At 43.9% G+C, this 21,417-nt stretch overlaps 1 protein-coding gene across 1 annotated transcript in view; it reads right to left on the bottom strand.

Moving 5' to 3' along the window:
* Positions 1-1,178: 1,178 nt before the first annotated feature.
* bltp3a (bridge-like lipid transfer protein family member 3A) overlaps positions 1,179-21,417 on the bottom strand; it is a 40,897-nt gene continuing 20,658 nt past the window's right edge. The window contains exons 14-21 of the mRNA XM_057362906.1: positions 19,548-20,812; positions 17,602-17,786; positions 17,347-17,492; positions 17,051-17,207; positions 5,892-6,166; positions 5,647-5,755; positions 4,557-4,642; positions 1,179-4,376 (exon numbers count right to left, since the gene is read on the bottom strand). Coding sequence (XP_057218889.1) covers positions 4,266-4,376; positions 4,557-4,642; positions 5,647-5,755; positions 5,892-6,166; positions 17,051-17,207; positions 17,347-17,492; positions 17,602-17,786; positions 19,548-20,812 — 2,334 coding nt within the window. The 3' untranslated portion in view covers positions 1,179-4,265. The remainder of the gene's footprint in view (positions 4,377-4,556; positions 4,643-5,646; positions 5,756-5,891; positions 6,167-17,050; positions 17,208-17,346; positions 17,493-17,601; positions 17,787-19,547; positions 20,813-21,417) is intronic.

Genomic DNA, 21,417 nt, shown 5'->3' with positions numbered 1-21,417 from the left:
GCTGTATCAACTGCAATGAGGATGAGGATGTTACTTTATTGCATTTATTTGTCTAAAATTTATTTAGTGATTTATATATTACTATGTAAAAATATTATCCTATATTAGTTACATTTTGCAGGCGTTGCCTTCACATTTATATACATTTCATCAATGTGCACATTAACAACTGTTCACGTTTTTACTACAAAGCCTAGCCTATTCAGCCTATCAAGTATACATAATACATCATAAACACATTAACAATTAAAACGAATGAATTACAAGTAAACTAACAATAAGAATCAAATAAGTTCACCAAACCTTGAGCTGTTTTTGACTGTGTAGCGCCTGCGTCTCCGCTTCTTACAGTGTTACGTGACCCTGTCAAAACCTAATGCAGTTTTAGGGATGCTGGAGTAAAAAACTCTGTTACTTTAAATGTTAAAACTATAAGGTTTCAATTGATTATTTTGGTTATTTATGCTTCTAAAACACCCAGACGGAGCACAACTGAATGAAGCTGGTTATCGGTTGCGACTAGAGGCAAATAGCGCCATCTGCTGGTAAAAAAAATCCACACGTTAGAGGCGCAACAGGTGTTTTTCTCCCCACTTCAGGTTTTAATTTCATATAATCGGGCTCCTCTAAACGTACATTAAAAATAACCCTCTAATCTGCGTCATGTTGGGGCATCAAGGTTATTATAGTTTACTAGAATTAAAACTTAGAAAATGTTTCTGTATATTGAAATCAAATAAAATATTGACCTAACAATTGGATTAAACTGAAACGTTGCAAGTTGAAAGCACTAAAATTATAATAATAAACAAAAACTAAAATAAAAAATAATTAATTTTATAAAGCAACATAAAAAATAAACAAATACATTATTAAATGACAAAAGCATGTAACAAAATTGCTAAAACTTGAACTAAAATTTACATAAAACTAAACGTCAAAAAATAAAAGTCAATTTTAAATATTAATAACACTAAATAAACTAAAATCAAAACAATAATAACTCTGTTGGGCATACTTTATCCCCTGATAAATAATAAGAATACACTTGTTATAAACTGAACACACGGAAAGATTATGATCCAATGGAAGGCTAATTCCACCTGCAGTAGGTTATGATGCTCTAATATGAATGCTGTGTTTGTTTTGCATTGCCACATTTGAACAGAGGATACAAAGTACACAATTTTAAAGTAATTTAAACATTTTATTGATCATATATGGTCTAGCTATGGTTCACAGAACCAACAAAATACAGTTTTTCAGTCAAATACAGTCAAATGTGAAATAAAAAACTCACTAAACCCTATTAGAAAACAAACTCACGAACACTCAAGAACAGTGTGATGCACACATGCCATTCATTTAACCAACAATAAACGTTCAAAAATAATTCAACAACAGACTCAACACAGCTATAAATGAACAGTCCAACAAATTAATAAACACACACACATTCTAGTTTAAATAAAAAAAATCATGATTCTGATAAAAAAATTCCCAGTCTTTTTTAACAAAGGTATACTTCAGGAGACTTTATATAGCTATTAGTTGTGTATCGGTTTAGAATCAACTCACAGATGTCTTCTCTAAAATGAAACAAAATTGATGATTTACAGTAAGAGTGTAGAGCTATAAAATGTACTGACATAGCATCGATTAAATCATTCGGCTGTGGAAGATTTAGATGAAAATTCTTATTCAAAATCAGACTTTAATAACAAACTTTGCTGTCTTGCAAATTGTAGCACAGTGTGAGACATTTTCAATACATGGGAAACTCTACATTACACTCTCCATCTAATTTTATTGGACTTTTATCAGTGAATATCAGTTTGCTTTGTGTATCTGTGAATATCAGTTTGTTTTTGTGTACCTAAAGGGCTTTTTACTTTCTCACCAGGGCGGATTTACATTCAGGAACAACAGAGAAAAATGAACACGCAGACTTTGTTCTTTAGAGCTTTTGCATACAAAACACTGTAACAAACGGAACATTACTACTTTAAATGAAACACACAGAGAAGTAAACCTAGTACCAACAACATCTTTAAAAACAACCAATATGACCATTCACAATATCTGAGCTACAGCAATGGAAGGCATGGATGACCAGAGGTGTTTCTTAACATGCTGTGCCACAAATAAAATAAATAAATCAACTCAATGAGGTCTGTGATCTTTATGTTGCACTCGTGAAAGGTTTCAAGTAAAGCCATGCATTAAATACCTAAACAAGATGTTTTCCATGCACTAAAATCTGTCAGTATCTTAACATTGTGTTGCACAAAGCTGTACACTGTAGCACCTGTAATTCAAGATTTTGTTTGTACAGGACATTTCACAGATTTACATGTCAGCCTTTGTGTTCCTCTTTTAACACACAAAAAATGTTAAAATAATTGATAATACAATTTAGAAATTGTAAAAACTAAAAGTAAATATTTATAATTTATAGGTTAATATTTATATTTTGTTTAACTCCACAGATTAGAATAAGTGAGAGATTTAGTGTAACAAACACATAAAAATGACCCAACAAATGTTTTTCATTAAATAACCACGTTTACAAAAAAAAACGTGTAACATCATTATAATACTGAAGGTTTAAGGCCCGCTCACACGAAGGATAACCGTAACGATAACTATATTAGCGTCCTCACCAATAGTTGATACCGTTATGTTTATTCTCAGCTCGCATGCTACAGTTTCACAATTTGAATACGTAAACCTTTCAAATCCAAGTGGATTTTGATTGGCTGTCAATATTTTATTGTTCATCAGCTGAAAAAATCACTCTGAAAGTGATCCCAAGTTTCTCTGTATTGCTACAGTTACAAGGTGAACTTCATTATTTTCTTCATTTTAAAATGATCAAAATCTTTGTGGTCATCTTTACAGATATTCTTGGTGGGAACGGGCCTTTAGACCAAATCAAAGCGGTTGCAACAAGTCTCCAAGATCTATGTGAACAAATTCTCACAGTATGAAACTGTGGCCTTGGCACAAGCGCTTCATTCCATACCAGCTTAGTGCAGTCTGACGATGTGATGTCAACACAAAAGTACCGTATGTTGTACATGTTGACCCTCAGATGAAGGTCAATATATAGTGACAATAGAGTGCCTTTTGACATCAAAGTGCTCTTGTCTTTAACTCCACTCGTAACGCACACAAACCTCAGCGATCTTCGACACATTGTATTGATGCAGCTTAATAGCAGCGTAAATAAAACTCACAATACAGTACACTGTTAAAATCTTTATAGTTCTGTTCCAAAATCTAGTTAACTGCCTCACTGTCTACTACCTAGACCTCATCAAAAAACCTCATCAAGTGTCTGACCTGTGCTTCTCCACCTGACCTGCAGAGGGCGGCAGAGAGCAGACGTTTTTGTACTGTTTCAAACATGAGTATTGTCCAACATCCTAATGCTAGTACTCTCCAACATGAGGTATCTTATTAATAATTTCAGCTTTTATAACGACGTACAGATAGAAGGGACAGTTCACCCAAAAATGAAAATTCTGTCATTTACTCCCCCTTTAAAATGCTTTCTAGGTAGGCAGCTCACTAGGTTTGAGAACAGCGCTACCAGGTACCGATCAAAGGCTCAGCTAGGATTCGTCTGTAAAATGAATTTGACACAATCCTGGGGTGAAATGTGTGAGATTCATGCTGAGCAAAATGCGGGGAAATAGTTCAGGAGGCAGAGGGTCTCCGGCAGTGAAAGAGTTAATCCGTCTGTTACATTTAGCGGTGTAGTTCAGTCACAAAGGGACAGGAAGACTCGTGGAGAAAAGTCAGAGAGAAACTAGAGAGCATGACGATATCTGATCGTAGAGAGATCTAGGATGAGATATTAAGGTCTCAGTTGTGGCCTAATGGTTAGAGAGTCGGACTCATGACCAGAAGGTTGCCGGTTCGATTCCCAGGGCCGGCGGGAACTGAGGTGCCCTTGAGCAAGGCATCTTACCCCTACTTGCTCCCCGGGCGCTGCAGTGATAGCTGCCCACTGCTCCGGGGGTACGTGTGTTCACTACTCTCTGGATGGGTTAAATGCAGAGGTCACATTTCGTTGCCTTGTACTTGTACATGTGCAATGACAATAAATTGAATCTAAATCTAAAATCTAAATCTAAGGTGATTGCAGAGTGCAGAAAAAGAAGTTTGAATCAGTAAGAGTTTGGGAAACCTCTTGTGGTTCATGTAGAAGTCATATGGTGCCTCGCTTCGACTGAAGTCTGGTTACTTTCCCTTTAACGTCATAAGGTGAAGGAGGGGTTGTGTTTCCTGACTTCCTGTAGCAGACGCTCTCGGTCAGACAGAGCTTTGTGGAGAGCAGACTGGACATCAGCGAGCCTGGACTCGAGAGACTTCATCAAACAAACAAACAAAAAACATGATATTACCAGATCTGTGTTCATATATGGAATCACAAAAATCCTTTATCAATGAATACAAGCCAGTACTAGACTTGGACTTGATGTGAAATGTCACCATGGACAGTTTGAAGTCAAGCACACCCCAGTATATTCATTTCTCACGTATCATACTTTGTTTTCGTCCTCCGCTCTAGAACAGGATTGGTCGGCCATTTCTCGATACACTTCCGTCTCGGTCGCTGGATGATTCTGAGCAGCTGCATGTGTGAAAGAAAGAAAGATACAAAAGGCAAGATATCATGTTATTTAAGCAGCTGCCACAACCCCCAAAAAACTGAGAATTTATCTATACCGTAAATGTCAATATATATATTTAATAAGTACTTTAGTGGCCAAAAGACATGTTTAGGGGGTATATATGTACACTATTTGCTTTAAGTGCCCTTTCAGGTTAATAATATAAGGTGTATGGCACAAAACGCTAAACTTTTAAGGTGTTTAATGACTAAATGACAAATGACGAAATGTTTATTGAACAAAAATGATTTGATAAATAAGAAAACTACAGCATATCAGGAAATGTGAGATTTATTCAAATATACGGAAAATGCATAGTAAAACGAAATATTACAGAAAATAAAGCAAACATCGAGTACAGTTTTATCTGTTACCAGTTATCTTGTCAATTAAGAGACAACCTTTCCCGGCCAAAGACGTGATTTTACGGCAATCCGTGTTTCCACTGTTTTGCAGTAGGTGGTGCTGTTACCCACCTTATGAAACAATACAGCATATACAGATCCAAAAGCAGTAATTACTCTTTGTATGTTTGTATCATCAGTCTGAATCTAGAAAACGCTGGCGGGGAATGAGTTATTATTTGCTCAATCCTCTTGTGTAGAAATTTATTTGTAGTCATTTTCCTGGGCTAAATTGTACAGACAATTTACAATACATGTACAAACTTTGCACATGTATTGTAAATTGTTGCAACACGCACACAACATTTCGAATGCATCTTTATAAAACACTCAATTAAAGAGGAAAAATGTGAATCGTCCAGTGTGGGACATCATCTTTTGGCCACTTCTGTAAACAAATGTACAGTCAGCAAAAAAAAACAATCCTTCAGGGAGATCCATGAAGATCAGATCATCCTGTCAGACATAATTTTGCGATAATTACTGGCTGATTATCCTTTACTTATATTTTATTTTACATTATATAAAATGAGCAAACTCGTGCATCAGGAAGGACTCACGTCTCAAGCGGAGTATCCCGTCATCTAAACGCTCCAGCACAATGCCGTCCAGAGAGAAGAGCACAGGAACAGGCTGAGGAGCAGTTGGGTAGACACGAGGACCATCATCCTGACAAGAGAGAAAATAAAATGACACCTGCAACAACTAACATTGAGCATTTTGTATATTTGCTTCCTACTCCATTTATAGTCTTTCATAAGAGTTGTCTTAGAATAAAAGTGTTTCACTTGTAGCTCATTCTGACCTTTAGTGTAACAGTACTGTCCCGCATCCACAGTCTCATTGGCTGTGTGTCTCCGCTCAGCTCATCCTCCAGGAAGGGACCCAGACCGTTTAATGTAGAAGCGAAAATCTCAGCTCTGCACCCCGTCAAACACATCTCCATGAACCCCATGCTCTCAGACAGAGAAGAATGCCTGCCCGCGCGGGGTCCCATCTCTAATCTGAGCACCGCCACTGGGGGGCAGGAGGGAACTCGAGGACCTGGGGACAGCGGAGCGATGGGAGAGGCAGAACCAGCTGTGAAGAAGACAAGAGAGATAAAAACATTATGAGAATATCTTTTGGTAAATGTGTTTTGTGTTTATATGCATAGATGTTAACTGTATGTTTAGAATAGGTTTCCATAGAAACAGAGACTACATGAGAGACAACTTTGTATGGTGACTGCAGTGATGGATAAACATATGGTTTGAGGAGCAGATTGTATCTTGTCGTGAATAAATCAATCAGGTGGATGAAGAGATAACCGGTTCCCTTTCTGTCGGTCTCTCGACGTTGTGTCGAACCTACAGATGGGGTTCGTCCTTGAGAACCAATCGCTTCCAACTACTTAGAAAAGGCCAATGAAAATTGGCGAATGAAATTTGCATGCCGGACTCCGCCCCTGGATATCCGAGTATAAAAGGGAGACGGCGTGCTTCATTCATTCACCTCTTGTTCTTCTGAGACTTCGCTTATGAAGTACAAAGACTCGCTACTACTTAGCAACTACAGACTGCCGGTTCTACGACGTGGTGCAGCGGACTGTCCCTTCCTGCGGCGACTTCCCCTGGGCGTCTCGGCGGTCTTGGTGTTCGAGCATTCTAAAAGAGCAAATTTCTCCAGCGTGGCATGTCCCGTTGTTCTCGTGGGTGCGGTGTCCTCATCGAGGAGGGGGACGGACACGATGTCTGCCTCAATTGTTTGGGTCTCCAGCACGCTGAGGCAGCCTTTGTTGACTCATCTTGCCCGCACTGTGGGCGGATGGTCATTGAGACGTTGCGGTCACAGGTGATTGTCTTCTCTCGAGAACCAGCCACCACCTCTCATGCTTCCCGGGCCGTGACGAGAATGGCTAAGGCCATACCGTCCGCCAAGGCGAGCGGCGAGGGTGATATGGGGGCCACTGCGAGTGTAAATCTGTCAGCCAAGCGCTCGCACCCCGTCTCGCTCGCCTCACCGTTCCCTAGCAGACGGTACCACTCCATCTGCATCCTCATTCACGCATTCTGACATGATGCGTGAAGATGAGATGTCGATCGCAGCATCGGAGAGCGATTTGCTGGCATCTGATCCCGATGATTCCTTGCAGCTCCCTCCCACGGGGGGTCGAGCTCAGGAAGAGGCGGATTTCGAGATGTTGGCCATGCTTTCCCGGGCCGCTGTGAGCATTGGGTTAGAGTGCACTCCGGTGCCTCTCCCCCAGCGCTTGCGGCTGGATACATGGTTCTTGGGCTCTGAGCGACTCCAAGCCGCGTCCAACCCCGGTTCCGTTCTTCCCGGAGGTGCATGAGGAACTGACGAAGACGTAGAACGCCCCTTTTTCGGATCGTATACGTCAAATCAGTTCCGTCGCTCTCTCTTCCCTCGATGGTGGGGCAGCTAGGGGTTACGTCGACATGCCCCAGGTGGAATGTGCAGTCGCGGTGCACCTGTGCCCGCAGGCGGCGTCCACCTGGAGAGGTCGACCGAAACTCCCATTCAAAGCATGTAGGACTTCGGCATCACTGGTGTCGAAGGCCTACGCTGCTGCGGGCCAAGCTGTCTCCTCTCTCCACGCCATGGCCATCCTGCAGGTCCATCAGGCCAAGGCGTTGAAAGAGATCCACGAGGGTAAGACCGACCCAGGGTTAACGCAGGAACTCCGCACCACCACCGACCTCGCCCTATGGGCGACCAAGGTGACCGTGCGGGCCCTGGGTCAGGCGATGTCCACTCTTGTGGTCCAGGAGAGGCATCTCTGGCTTAACCTTGCACAGATGAGCGACGCCGAGAAAGTCCGCTTTCTCGACGCGCCCTTTGCGCAGGGTGGGCTGTTTGGTGACACCGTCGAGGACTTCGCTCAGCAGTTCTCGGCAGTGAAGAAGCAGACAGAGGCGATCAGCCACATCCTGCCCCGCCATAACTCGGCCGCCCACAGGCCTTCGAGATCCCGTGTGGCACCTGCTCCCCAGCAGCCCCGGCCTTCTTCGACACCAGCTCCGGCCCCGGCGCTCCCTACCCAGGTGGCACCCCGGAAGAGGACATCGAAGAGGAGACCGCCACCCCATCAGCAACCTTCGAGGAAGAAGTGACCCTGACGGGAAGACCCCAGGGAGGTTGACACCATCGGGCCCGACCCCAGCCATGCCATCGCTGGACGGTTGATCTGGGACGGTTCCTGCCCCGTCCCAACCCGAAGGGGCCTAGAACCCACTTTCTCACAAAAAGAATTTCCAATCTCCCTGGGTGTTTCTCACAGCCGCTCTCACCCTCTGTCAGACGGTGTTCTGCAACTCGACATTGCGTCTTGGTGAGGCGCAACATCGAATGTACATTGCAGCCCTCAGCACTCTCAAATCGATGGTGCGTGGAGCTGCATCGCCAGGCAGGCAAACCAGCAGAGCCAGTCTCCTCCCCGGGGGTCCGCCCCCGGCGAGAGACCCACACTGCCAGCCATCGAACCACCCCCCGGAGGGTCGATGAAGCAGATTGTAGCCTTAGTCCCCCTGTCACGGTCCCTGGGAGCTTGGCTCGAGCTTCCCATACCGTCACGGTGGCTAAGCGAAACGATCCGTCTCGGCTATGTGATCCAATTTGCCAGAAACCCGCCCAAGTTTCGGGGCATCCTCTCTACCTCAGTCAGAGGTCAGGATGCTCCTGTACTACGGTCCGAGGTCGCCACCCTTCTGGCGAAGGGAGCGATCGAGCCCGTCCCTCTAGCCGAGATGTCCAACGGGTTTTACAGCCCGTACTTCATCGTCCCCAAAAAGGGCAGGGGTGCACACCATCCTAGATCTGCGTACCCTGAACAGGCACCTGCACAAGCTGCCATTCAGGATGCTCACGCAGAAGCGCATCCTGACATCTGTCAGATGTCAGGATTGGTTCATGGCAATCGACCTGAAGGACGCTTACTTTCATGTTTCGATTCTCCCTCGTCATCGCCCGTTCCTACGGTTCGCTTTCGAGGGTCAGGCATATCAGTACAGAGTCCTCCCTTTCGGTCTGTCCCTGTCCCCACGAGTCTTTACGAAGATCGTGGAAGCCGCCCTCTCTCCCCTCAGGGAGAGAGGTGTGCGGGTACTGAACAATCTTGACGACTGGCTTATCTTGGCACACTCGCGAGATCTGTCGCGATCACCTAGATCGACTGGGACTACGGGTCAACCGAGAGAAGAGCAAGCTCTCCCCTGTGCAGAGCATCCTCTTTCTTGGTATGGAACTCAACTCGGTCTCCATTACAGTGCGTCTGACTACAGAACGCGCCCAGTCAGTGTTGAACTGCCTGAAACATTTCAAGCAGTCAGCGGTCCCCCTGAAACAATTTCAGAGGCTCCTGGGACACATGGCATCCTCAGCGGCAGATACTCCTCGGGTTGATGCACATGAGACCGCTCCAACACTGGCTACAGAGTCGAGTTCCCTGGAGAGCGTGGCACACCGGCAGCAGGCGGATGGTGATTACGCCTCTCTGCTGATGCACCCTAACCCCTCGGTCTTCCATGACCTTCCTTCAAACAGGGGTCCCCCTGGGGCAGGTTACGAGGCATGTCATGGTAACTACGGACGCCTCCCTGCAGGGCTGGGGTGCAGTGTGCAATGGACACGCAGTGTCAGGGCTATGGACGGGCCCCCGCCTGCGATGGCATATCAATTGCCTAGAGTTGTGGACCGTGCTACTCGCACTGAAGCGGCTGCAGCCTCTCGTGCAGGGCAAGCACATGCTGGTCCGGGTGGACAGCACTACCGCAGTAGCGTATATCAACCGCCAGGTGGCGTTCGCTCACTGCAGTTAACAAGACTCGCCCGACGTCTCCTCCTGTGGAGTCAGCAGGTGACCCGCTCCCTGCGTGCCATGTATATCCCAGGCGACCTGAACCAGACAGCCGACACGCTCTCTCGTCAGTTGATGCCTCGCGGAGAGTGGCGACTCCACCCCCGCGCAGTCCAGTTCATTTGGGTGCAGTTTGGGCAGGCTCAGGTAGACCTGTTCGCCTCCCTCGAAACCACCCATTGCCCGCTTTGGTACTCCCTGACCGAGGGACCCCTCGGCACGGATGCCCTAGCGCACTGCTGGCCGCGGGACAAGCAGAAGTACGCCTTCCCCCCCAGTGAGCCTCATTGCACAGACCCTGTGCAAGGTCAGGGAAGAGGAGCATCAAGTGTTACTCATTGCGCCACACTGGCCCAACCGGACTTGGTTCTCGGAGCTAATGCTCTTGACGACAGCCCCCCCTGGCCGATTCCCCTGACGAAGGACCTGCTTTCCCAGGGGAAGGGCACGTTATGGCACCCCAGGCCAGACCTCTGGAACCTCCATGTCTGGCCCCTGGACGGGACGAGGAGATCCTGAGCGGTCTACCCCTGGCGGTGGTAGAGACCATATCTCAGGCAAGGGCACCAGCCACTAGGTGACTGTACGCCTACAAGTGGCGCCTCTTCTCGTCCTGGTGCTCTTCTCGAGGAGAAGACCCACGGAGTTGTGCGATCGGGACCGTGCTGTACTTCCTACAAGAGAGACTCGAGACTAACCTCTCCCCATCCACACTGAAAGTGTATGTAGCCGCCATTGCCGCTCATCACAACTCAGTTGTTGGATAGTCTCTAGGACAGCACGACCTGGTCATTAGGTTCCTAATGGGCGCGAGGAGGCGGAATCCGCCTCGTCCGCGCTCCATACCCTCTTGGGACCTGAATGTGACCCTGACGGGCCTCACCAGGCCCCCTTTCGAGCCCCTAGGGGATGCCACTCTTCCTCATCTCACGATGAAGACGGTTCTCCTGATGGAGTTCCCAAAGTTCCCACCACTCCCTTTTAGGACCAGGTGGTGAACTTACAGGCGCTCCCCACCGGGGAGGAAGACCCAACCCCGTCCTTGTTGTGTCCAGTACGCGCCTTTACTTAGACCGCACACAGAGCTTCAGGAGCTCGGATCAGCTCTTTGTCTGCTTCGGAGGTCAGCAGAAGGGGAACGCTGTCTCCAGCAGAGGTTGTCGCACTGGATTGTGGATGCTGTCACGACGGCCTACCAATCCCAAAATCGCCCGTGCCCACTCGCAGTGAGAGCTCACTCCACCCGGGGTATAGCCTCCTCGTGGGCACTGGCACGCGGCGCCTCTCTCACAGACATATGCAGAGCTGTGGGTTGGGCTACACCCAATACCTTCTCGAGGTTCTACAACCTCCGCGTAGAACCGGTGTCAGCCCGCGTCCTGCATGGCAACATGTAGGACCGGCAACCGGTAGGGTGTACGCCTATGATGGTACCTTCCCCCCCTCTCTCGAGTGGGTCAGCGTACTAATTCAGCCTCCATTCTTTCCCCACTTGGCGAAGAACAGGCACTCCATCCATCACTAAGCAAGCACCTCCTGCGGGCGGGCTGGGCAGAGCAGCCCTGCCCCTTAGGCCAGGTACCACCTGAGTTATTCGCTACATAGCTCTAACCGGACCTAGTGCTACCAGACGTTGCAATCCCCCAACAGGGCGGTTCCGTCTGATGTATCCTCATGCTGGTTCCCACCTTGGTAACCCATGACCTTCGCTAGTTGGACCTCCACCTCGCGGTTAACTCCTTCAGTCCACACATTCTTCCCATGAGTTCTCCCCCATCGGTGAGACCATGTTGGTATCTCCACTAAACTCCTCCCTACGGTAGGAAGTGGTCTCTGTAGCGCATCCCCCGCTTGAGGAAGTAGCGCTTACCCAGTGGCCTTACGGTTAGAGGTTAGAGAAACAAGGCCGCCGCCTGTGAGGCCGAAGGCAGGGGCCTTCCCACCTTTCAAGTAAAGCTCTGGGACCCCCTACCTACCCACTGGTAGGTTGCAATTTCGCGGTAGCGCTCACGGCTGACATGCCCAGGCCGAGATTGTGACAGGGCACAGTGTTGTGGCGTTTTCCATAGGAACCCCATCTGTCGGTTCGACACAACGTCGAGAGACCGACAGAAAGGGAACGTCTTGGTTACGGATGTAACCTCAGTTCCCTGATGGAGGGAATGAGACGTTGTGTCCTTCTTGCCACAAACACGTGCTGCCCACTGCAGCAGTCGTGAGAGGTCTCAGGCTCCTCAGAACAAAGGTGAATGAATGAAGCACGCCGTCTCTCCCTTTTATACTCGGATATCCGGGGGCGGAGTCGGCATGCAAATTTCATTCGCCAATTTTCATTGGCTTTTTCTAAGTAGTCGGAAGCGATTGGTTCTCAAGGACGAACCCCATCTGTCGGTTCGACACAACGTCTCGTTCCCTCCATCAGGGAACTGAGGTTACATCCGTAACCAAGACGTTCCTTATAACCACTTTACATCCAGGATGTAAAAAAAGTTAAATCTTATTTGCAACTATACATTAAAGGTGTGATGAACTGGGCTTGTTTATTGTTTTATACTGTTGTATGAGGTCTACTTATGACATTCGCGTGGTTTTTACATTCAAAAACATCAAAATCAATAAGTAATAGGCTATTTTCTACCCGGGCTTTGAGGCTGGCTCGACAAACGATCGGTTTGAATGGGCGGGCCGCATTGAAGACTTGGAAGTAAATGCCCACTGCTATGATTGGATAGCAGTTTGCGTAGTAAACTTAGTTGGAGCCTTCTGTGAATTTGGTTAGACGTAACGTTAGGTTACACATTAGCACCATTCGCAGTTTCGCACAGTATTAGTATTATCTGGAGACNAGGTGTGATGAACTGGGCTTGTTTATTGTTTTATACTGTTGTATGAGGTCTACTTATGACGTTCGCGTGGTTTTTACATTCAAAAACATCAAAATCAATAAGTAAAGGCTATTTTCTACCGGGTTTTGAGGCCGGCTCGACAACACGATCGTTTGAATGGGCGTTCCGCCATGAAGACTTGGAAGTAAAGCCACTGCTATGATTGGATAGCAGTTTGCGTAGTAAACTTAGTTGGAGCTTTCTGTGAATTTGGTTAGAACGTAACGTTAGGTACACATTAGCCTACTCGCCACGGGATTAGTATTATCTGGGACTAGGGCTGCTCGATTATGACAAAAAACATAATCGTGATTATTTTGGCCAATATTGAGATCCCGATTACTCAACACGATTACTCATTAACTTTTAAAACAACATAGAAAATAAATAACTTTGCTTTTAAACTGTGAATTCAACTGAAAAATAAATGTAAAGAAATAGCACAGCTGAACCACTGTAAGGAAGGGGGTGCGCTGTGGATTTATTCCACAAGAAAAGAGAGGATCCTTGCAAAATGGAATGTGGCACAATAATCGTTTTACCTCGATTATTTTGTTTTTGTAATTGTTGAAGGCCAAAATTGACGATTACAATTAATTTTCGATTAATTGCACAGCCCTACTGGAGACCTCCTGTGATTTATAAATTACATCCCCACATCTGTATTTCATGTGACGCATTCGCACGGGATAAGTGAAGCCTGTCATTTACTCAAATTTACTGACTTATTTCCCGGATGTGATGGCAAGGCTTTGACTCCACAATATTTTGCGATCTTTAACGGCATGTTTATTGCTTGCTTGCTCTATCTGGTTCCGCGCAACTTGTGTTACTTCAGTACTGTCATGCACGAACCAGTGGGCGGGGCTAGAGAAGTAGTCATTGATATTCTCTTGTGGAGGCGGTGTTCAACCATAGATAGGTCCATTGGCGTTCACTGGGCCTGGTGTCAATATCAGATGTAATCTCAGTAACAAGGGTGTTTTCAGGTCTGACACTTACAGGATGTTCGCGTGAATACGATTCCCTCTTATATAACAAAAGCTCGGGTTAAAATTGTGGTTTCAATTCATGGCACCTTTAAGTATTATGTGTGTGTTTCCAGTCAAATGTTGACCTCAGTGTTGACTGAAAACTCTAATTTATTCACCTTCATGTCATTCCTTTATGACTTTCTTTCTTCTTTAGAACACAAAAAAAGATATTTTGAAGAGGGTTGGTAACCGAACAACATTGACTTCTATTGTATGGAATCAAAACCGCTGAGACATTTCCTAAAATATCTTCTTTTGTGTTCCACGGAAGAAAGAGTCATATACAGGTGGGTGATTCTCACGAAATCTTGGTTTCAAGATAATGAAACATGATTTTCTTAAAACACTTGCATTAACACATTTCCTTTTCAGTCGTTAAAAACAAAGCATGACATGTCTAAAGATTCCAAAGCTTTTCCTTTTAACAAGAAAAATATAGAGTAATCTGTTAACCTGTTAGCCATTTGAAAGGTACTTTTCTTCACATAAAAACAAACTTATGTAAATATATGTGTGTGTGTTTAAACAGTCCTTTAAAAATGTTACGGAGGGTGACAATATCAGCATGTACACTTCTTTCTTCATTTTTATTATACACAAATATTCTGTCATTTTTCTGGCTGTCGTTTTTTGTCGTTTGAGAACATCTAGTAGAACATGCACTTGTTTTTTTTCAGAATATTTTAATTTTACTGTTTCAAACAACATATAATGCAGTCAGACAAATCAGGACGCGTTGCGGTAATCATAATTTCAGCAGAAATATTTATAAAATGCACAAATAATTAATTCCTATGTTAAAATTACAATTTGTGCAAGGTAGAGAACACTATTATGTTTATTATGAAATTTGTTTTACCAAATTATGTTTTATAATTAAAATCTTTACTGCCATGATGTTTCAGTGGTTTTGTGAGAATGACCTACAGTGGCTTGCAAAAGTATTCATCCCCCTTCATTTTATTCACATTTTGTTATGCTGCTGCTTTATCTTAAACTACTTTAAATGATTTTTTTTACATTAATCTACACTCCATGCACAATAATGACAAAACAAAAAACTGATTTTTGACAGCTTTGCAAATTTATAAAAAATAAAAAACAAAAATAAGTACATTGCATAAGTATTCACACCCTTAACTCAGAAAATGGTTATAGCGCCTTTACAGACTCAAATCTTTTTGGGTATGATGTGAAAAGCTTTACACATCTGCATTTGGCAATTTTCTGTCATTCTTCTCCTCAGATCCTCTCAAACTCTGTCAGGTTGGATGGAGATCATCAGTAGACAAACATTTTCAGGTTTCTACAGAGATGTTCAGTTGGGTTCAAGCACTAGCTGGGCCACTCAAGGACATAGACAGAGTTGTCCATAAGCCACTCTTGCATTGTTTTAGTTGTGTGCGAAGGATCATTGTCATGTTGGAGAATGAACCTTCTGCCCTGTCCGAGATTCTGAATGTTCTGGGCTAGGTTTTCATGATCATTATCTCCGTATTTTGTGTACAGTCCCTGAAGCTGAAAAACACCCCCACATCATGATGCTGTTTCCACTACACTTTACTGTTAAGACGGTATTGTACAGGTGTTGAGCAGTGCTTGTTTTTCTCCAGACATGATGCATGAATCTGAGATTCATCAGACCAGAATATCTCGTTTCTGACAGTTTGAAAGATTCGTTGAAGTGTTTTTGCATATTTCAAGTTTCCATGTGTCTTCACTGAGCAAAGGTTTGAGTCTGGCCACTAAGCCATAAAGCCCAGATTGGTGGAGCGTTGCAGTGATCTTTGTCCTTCTGTAAGTTTCTCCCATCTCCATATATGATCATGGAGCTCCACCAGAGTAATCATCAGCTTCTTGGTCACCACTCTAACCAAGACCCTTCTCCATCGATGGCTCAGTTTGGACAGGAGGTCAGCTCAAGTAAGATATCTGGTGGTTCCAAACCTCTTTCATTGAGGATAAATGGAGGCTACATGCTTCTGTGAACCTTCAATACAGCAGATTTTTTTTCAGAAGTCTTCCCCAGATCTGTGCCTTGATACAATCCTCAAAGCTCTACTGGCAGTTCTTTTGACCTCATGTCTTGGTTTTTACTTTGATATGCATTTTCAGCTGTTGCACCCTTTATAGAGAGGTATGTGCTGCTCCAAATCATACTTATTCAATTGAATTTGGCACAGGTTAACTCCACTCGAAGTGTATAAACATTAACAAGCAAAATTAATGCTTCCGAGCGAAATTTCAATTGTCCCAGAAAAGGGTGTGAATACTTATGCAATGTATTTATTTTTGTTTTTTATTTTTAATAAATTTGCAAAGCTGTCAAAAATCAGTTTTTTGTTTTGTCATTATTGTGCATGGAGTGTAGATTAATGTAAAAAAATAATCATTTAAAGTAGTTTAAGATAAGGCAGCAGCATAACAAAATGTGAATAAAATGAAGGGGGTTGAACACTTTTGCAAGCCACTGTAGGTTTTGAACAACATTAGAGAATTTTTATTTTAGGGTTAGGTTAGAGTTAGGCTGTGTTCAGATTTGACTTCTTTTTTAGGCTGCTAGCATCTGTTTTACATTATAATCCTATGGAGTAAACCGTGTTTTTAAAAAAGTCCTGAGCGCTTTTTTAAACGCCAGCTCTGGCGTCTTTTTCTGCAGCTCAGAGCGTCTTTTGAAGTTGAACTTTTCTGAAAAAAGTGCCCTATGTCAAGCACCTTCTTCACAGCTAACCAATGACAAGCGAGTAGCGAGACCTGTCGTTTCCATAACAACATGCGAGGAAGGTGATTGGTCAAGCAGGATCAAGCTCAAAAAATAAAAAATGGCGGCCAAAACGCCGGTTGGAGCATAGTTTTGTATAAATGTAAGTTTAATTTTCACTTTCAATAACTTTTGATTGCATTTCTCGCGAGAAATTAGTATTGTAGTTTTTAAATATGTGATTGGTTATTGCAAAAGACGCTCTCTGTTTATAATTCAAATAGACTTTTGTTACGCTGCCTATGAAGCCTGTCTGAATCTGAAACCTCCGAAACCCCAAGCTTTTTTTTTACTAAAAAAAAAGCGCCATTGTCAACTTTTTCTAGTCAAAAAAGAAGTAAAATGTGAACACAGCCTTAGGGAACTATCCCTTTAAAACTTTACTGGTGACTGCAGCTTATAAACTTAAATGTTAGGTGTCCTTACCCTGCGTCAACGTCAGTCCTGTCAGCAGCTCTGTGACTTTATGATTGCCAAGTTGTTTAGGCAGAAGTTCTTTGGCTTCCAGCGCCACTACAGTATCTTCTCCATGCTTCTCTGCCAGGCCACCCACTCGGCTCAGACACAGAACTAACACAGAAACCTGAAAACAACAGAAGAGCCTTACAACCAAAAATCTAAGTACAATCTGCTGACCTTGTACTTCAATCCTGACAGGAATGTTTGTGTAAATTCATTGTTTTTGAGAACTACCCTGCTAAAGTGGGCTAGGTAACACTTACCGTATCTTCGGCAAGGTCTTCAGTGCTCTGGGACAGGGAGCTGCTGAGGTCTGCCGATGATCCACCTTCTGTTCCCGGTGCAGGACTCACACAACTGCCAGTGTTGACAGCTGTACCATCAGGACGCAAAGACTCCACACCTGACTCTGGAAGAGAAGTATAAGGCCTTTGTCAATGATGGTGCAAAAATGGGATTAATAGTTTTTGCCATGAAAGTTTTATTATGAATACTGCAATAGAACTAGTTACAAGTACCAGAGTCCATGAGGATGACAAAGTTTTCACTGATGTCACTGTCAATGGATAAGCCATCGTCTGCCAGGCTCCTCTCGAGAATGGCACTGTCACAGGAATTCTGGGAAGGCGACTGTTTCATGGACTGTAGCCGCAGGCTCCCCATGAAGGGGGAACTAGACTCCTCTGGCCGTGAGCTTTGCTCCCTACAGCCATGAATTTATAAAACAACATATGACACCACCACTTCATCATCAACTCAGGCGTTAAAGGCCATTTCATACATTTCTTGTCTCAATTTTGTGTATTTTCAAATGAATTTTACACTCTAGTTCTACATGTGTAACTGTGAGCTTACTCGCTACCAACTCTCAACGTAACCCATAAGTATATGTCCCTAGAATAGCCACAGGTTGTCTTTTTTTATTCATGTACTGTGTGCATAGCACTTGAGCTCAAACTGGACATTTTTTTCAATGAAGACACTGTTTCAAGGTTGTTCAGAGGGTAAATGCATCAATTCAGGCATAATTTATCTGGCACAGACTCAACTATAGTAGCCAAGTAATAGAATTAGGGCTGTCATGATTATAAAATTTGGTTAACAATGAATTGTCTAATAAATAATTGTGATTACAGGAATTATTAGTCTGTTTTAGGTCTTTATTACGATTATTTGTAATACAAATTGTGTAGAGATGCACCGATATATCGGCCAATAATCTGTATCGGATGATAAAAACGATTTTTCACACTCACTAATGGTCGATAGTTTAAAAACAGCAGATATCACTCTGAATAATTATCGTATCGGTGGAGAAATTTAGTATCGGTTCATCTCTAAAATTTTGTGTGCTCCACATGTTAAATAATTGTCACAAATTATGATTATTTTACAGTATATGATTAATACACTTAGCACCTTTAAATATTAATTTATTCAATGAATAAAATACTTATTTCTGAATAAGTGATAAAAACTGAATCAATTACGATAAAGTGACCATAACAGAATACACTATGCTATGCACCCAAACTAAAACTGATATAAGAGAATAGAGTTGCCTGCCTCTAGATGCAGCAAAGCTTGTAATTATTTTGATCAAACAGACACAAAAATACAAAGCTGGTACGATGCAAATGATGGAGAAATGTCATTTGACTAGGGACGTAACAATATCAAAATCTCACTGTGCGATAATACCACGGTATAAAGTCCGCGGTATGATACTTTTGCAATCTTTAGAATGACAAATCCTGACTTGTAAACATGCCGTACCGTAAGCATCCTCGTTTCTTTATCTTCTAACCATAACTGTTGCTAAGCAGTGTGAGTTATAGTATGAGATGGGTCAAATGACCTAAAAATCCGTTTTATAAAATAATTTCACCAGATGGACCTTACCAAAGGTAACATCTATTATTTTTTAGAACATTCTCTATGTTAGGCCCGGAGACCAATTGTTTCATACAGTCATGTGACCATAATAATATTGAGACAATTTTGCTATTGCGATAACACGATATCGATAATATTGTTACATCCCTACATTTATGACAGTAAAAGTAAGTGCTAGTATTGGTGTCGAAGTGCGGATCATGTGGTATATTGTGAAACTATGGCGCAGCAAATCAATTGCAATATTAATTTGTAATAATAATAGCATGATAATCATTTAAAACATAAATCATCAAACAAGCCAACTATCGTCATAATATATCGCAATTGGCAATATGTCTGAATATCATTGATTCCCGACAGTCTATCAGCACAATCCTAGTAAGTGCAAGGATGATGGATGTAGGGGTGCAGCAGAAACTACAGATCCACATTGTGTTTTCTTAATGTGTAGAATAATTGCATTTATCCGAAATCAACCGGAATTACTTTGAAATATTTGTATACAGTAGATATATTTCGCACACTAAGACCTTGCCAATGCAAAAAAGTTCCCAAAAAGTCTTACTTGTTTTGAGGAGTGAAGAGCTTAGTCATTGCAGATCCTCTACTAAGGATGCTAAAGGCATCTTTCGTGATGGACAGCGCCCCCTTCGTGAGATCCAGGGAGGCGCTGAGCGCGTCTTTGGTAACACCTTTGGTGGCATTTAGGGCGCTGGACAGTTCGCCTTCCAGGCTGAAGGTAGAACCTTGCCGAGAGAGTACCGTTGAGTTCCCTGGAGAAAGTGGTGGAGATTGAGCAGAAACCTGAGCTTGCTGCTGCCTCTGTCCACCCACTACCTCCTCGAGGGCTTCGCAGGCCTCCTCCACTGAACCTTCCTGCTCTTCATCGTCCTCCTGATCCACTGTTTCCCCATTTTGACCCAGCCCACTGTCCTCCAGCAGGCCAGGCTCACCGGCGTGGTGTGATGGTGAGAGATCCGAGTCGGTAAGACTGGGAGTGTCTGTGTCCTCCGGGGATTGGGATTCTGGCTCACATGCTGCAGGAGGAAGCAGCAAAGCAAGTTCAATGGCCTCCATTAAGACAGAGAGACACACTGAAGGAGAATCTGTACGTGACTCTTCTGAATGTCCCAAACTCTGGACATCCTTGCTCAAATCTCCAGCTAGTCGGGCGAGGTAGTCTTTCATCCGCAAAAGGGCTACAAACTGGTAGTGGTTGAGAAACATTTTGACAGGAGTGATAGACTGGGCCAAAATGTGGATGGAGGCCAGGGGAGAGTTGACTTGTTCATTGGTGTGGTTGAATTGACCTGATGGGACATCCCCATCCATACCTTGCGGTGTGACTGGGACGGAGTCTTTGCTAGAACTGAATAAGTCTCTCTGCATGCGGAAGTCTTTCCTGAAAGCAGCAGGGCGGCACATCCACAAAGACATGGCAAAAGGCTCCACGAAGGGAAGAGCTTTGCCCCTGAGCCCTCGACGAGCCCCCTCAAAGCCCAGAGCAACTCGGGACAGACTGAGAGACCAGACGTCCTGAGAGCGAGAGTGACGTCTGCCTGCTAAGGCCAGGGACTCGTCTTCCAGGGAGTGTTGAAGGAACGCAGATGGAAGGGGACGTAGGACACTCTGATCACGAGGGAAAGGTTGGCACGCTGTGGACTGGAAGAACGGAGAGCTAGAGAAGCTGTTGTAGGTGCTGCTGAGGTCAGAGCGAGAACCATGAGGACAGTGACGTGTGTTGCTGAGGACGATCTGAGGAAGACTGACGCTTAGCGACTGAGGCCGGTCTGGATGATCCAAAATGGAGGATTCCAGAGGAATGACCAGCTACAGGAATACAAAAAGTTATCATCGACAACACCAAAACTAAAGAAAATGTACAAATGTGTCTGCTGCTTTTCTTTGTAGGCTTTTGAGCATCACTCATAAATCATATTAACAATACATTTAAAAACTGTTAAATGTGAACATGAAACAGCAGATACAGGAAAAACGTTTCCAAAAAGTAATTTCTGTTTAATTAAATGAGTGAATCATCCACAGATTTTTTATGTGCTCAGTAATTTATTTTTATTTTTAACCATATAAAGTTATAAATTGCAGCTTTAAGAATTCTATGTTGTTCCAGTTTAAACAGAAACTAAATTAACCAAAGGTCCAGCACCAAAAGCCTCTTATGCCTTGTTCCTTCCACACCACCAGTGACATTTCAATGGACATTTCATTTAAATACGTAGAAGCTTAGCGACCATTGGCGACAAGAAGTCGCCGGGTCTGGTTGCGAAAAGTTTAACTATGTAAATGATGAGCGACTTTTGGGAGTTAGACATATGCCCGGTTAACCGAAAATATATATCACGTGATTTATGCACAACTTGTGAGTGAAGTACGGTAAAATGCTGCTGCATCCGAAAGCCAGAGGGCGCTCTTGT

Source organism: Triplophysa rosa, linkage group LG21 (genome assembly GCF_024868665.1).
Source record: "Triplophysa rosa linkage group LG21, Trosa_1v2, whole genome shotgun sequence".
NCBI classification, from domain to species: Eukaryota; Metazoa; Chordata; class Actinopteri; order Cypriniformes; family Nemacheilidae; genus Triplophysa; species Triplophysa rosa.
The sequence above is the reverse complement of the archived record's forward strand: the minus strand, read 5'-3'. Positions and strand labels throughout refer to the sequence as shown.